The 1,263-nt window shown below is 53.6% G+C and overlaps 1 protein-coding gene across 1 annotated transcript; it reads left to right on the top strand.

The window, feature by feature from the left end:
* On the top strand, nucleotides 1-458 carry CHZ1 (Histone H2A.Z-specific chaperone; the record flags this gene model as incomplete). Its single annotated transcript, XM_049372324.1, has 3 exons — nucleotides 1-147; nucleotides 214-223; nucleotides 286-458. The coding sequence occupies 3 exons, from the start codon at nucleotides 1-3 to the stop codon at nucleotides 456-458; spliced, it is 330 nt and encodes a 109-aa protein (XP_049238458.1).
* Nucleotides 459-1,263: the final 805 nt, after the last annotated feature.

Raw genomic sequence — 1,263 nt, 5'->3', positions numbered from 1 at the left:
ATGTCGGCCCAGCCAGAGAACCAACAGATGGAGGGCGTCCAGGACCCCGCTACCGACGTCAAGGGCAAGGGCAAGGCCCAGGAGGGCGAGACAGTAGAAGAGTCCATGGACGACGACTCGAGCGACGAGTCTGGCGTTGAGGACCAGGTACGTTCTCCCCGCGCTCACCGCCACAACTTCACGCGCAACCCAGCTAACATGAGCGCGTAACAGGCCGGCGAACGTAAGCTACCTTATTCCGCGAACTACCACACGCCTGAACGTGTCGAGCTAACACGCATACAGCCGAGGAGCCTGATGAGGACAACATGGAGGAGATTGACACGTCCAACGTCCTGAGCAGCCGCACGCGCGGTAAGAACATCGACTTTGCCAAGGCCAACCAGGAGCTTGGTGATGAGGATGAGGAGGACGATGACGACGACTTTGTCGACCCTGACGACCAGATGAAGGACTAGATGTGTTGCAGTTGCGACATCCGTCTTGAGGTATGTTGGCAGCCAGTCCGCCCTTGCTCAATGGACCCCGCTAACAAAGTAACTTCTCAGGACTTCTCCGGCGCGTTCGATAACATCTTCGTCAGCTCCGTACTTTGGCTAGGGTTATGTGATACATATACAAAAGGCATTTGGGTAGCGGGAAATGGAACTCTTACCGACGTACTGGAGTCTCGGCGCGACTTTGCAGGTATAGCGGGACATTGGGTTGTGTGGATACTTTCATGTGTCGCATGGACAATGGACTGCAGCTTGAGCGCGTACATGGCACCAGCGTGCGTTTATGAAATGGAAATGATGAATACCCATGGACTTGACTTGGCTACTCGCGTGCATGTGAGACTGAATAGTCAGGCTACACTCGTATTGTTTATTGCAAGCGATGGACATATCCAGCGATGAGCTTGCAGGCTGCTGGACAGTTCAAAGACAGAGCTTCGCGATCTAGAGAAAGCATGCTGGTTCTCAAACACGCTTACCCCGCCTTTCCTTGGTACTTCACGTCCTTCGAACGCGTGTGCACGGTACTACCCCCGTGTCCAGCCCCAGTCTGAACCGACAGCAGGAGTGAGTTACCATTACCCTACCTATACGTTAGATTACAGGGTCCAATGAGCTAGTCAAGCTGCAGTTGCAAGCAAGGCAGTTACTGTTACAATTCTTCCCAGAAGACGGTGCTTCAGAACCGCCGGCAGATCCTGAGGGCAGATGTTATGTGATGTGAAGCGTACATGTGCATTAATTCCTACGCGGGATCAGGTGATGT

The sequence above is a fragment of the Alternaria ethzedia genome, assembly GCF_023757985.1.
Source record: "Alternaria ethzedia strain BMP 0044 chromosome Unknown scaffold_1, whole genome shotgun sequence".
Taxonomy (NCBI): domain Eukaryota; kingdom Fungi; phylum Ascomycota; class Dothideomycetes; order Pleosporales; family Pleosporaceae; genus Alternaria; species Alternaria ethzedia.
This window is presented reverse-complemented; position numbering and strand designations above follow the sequence as displayed.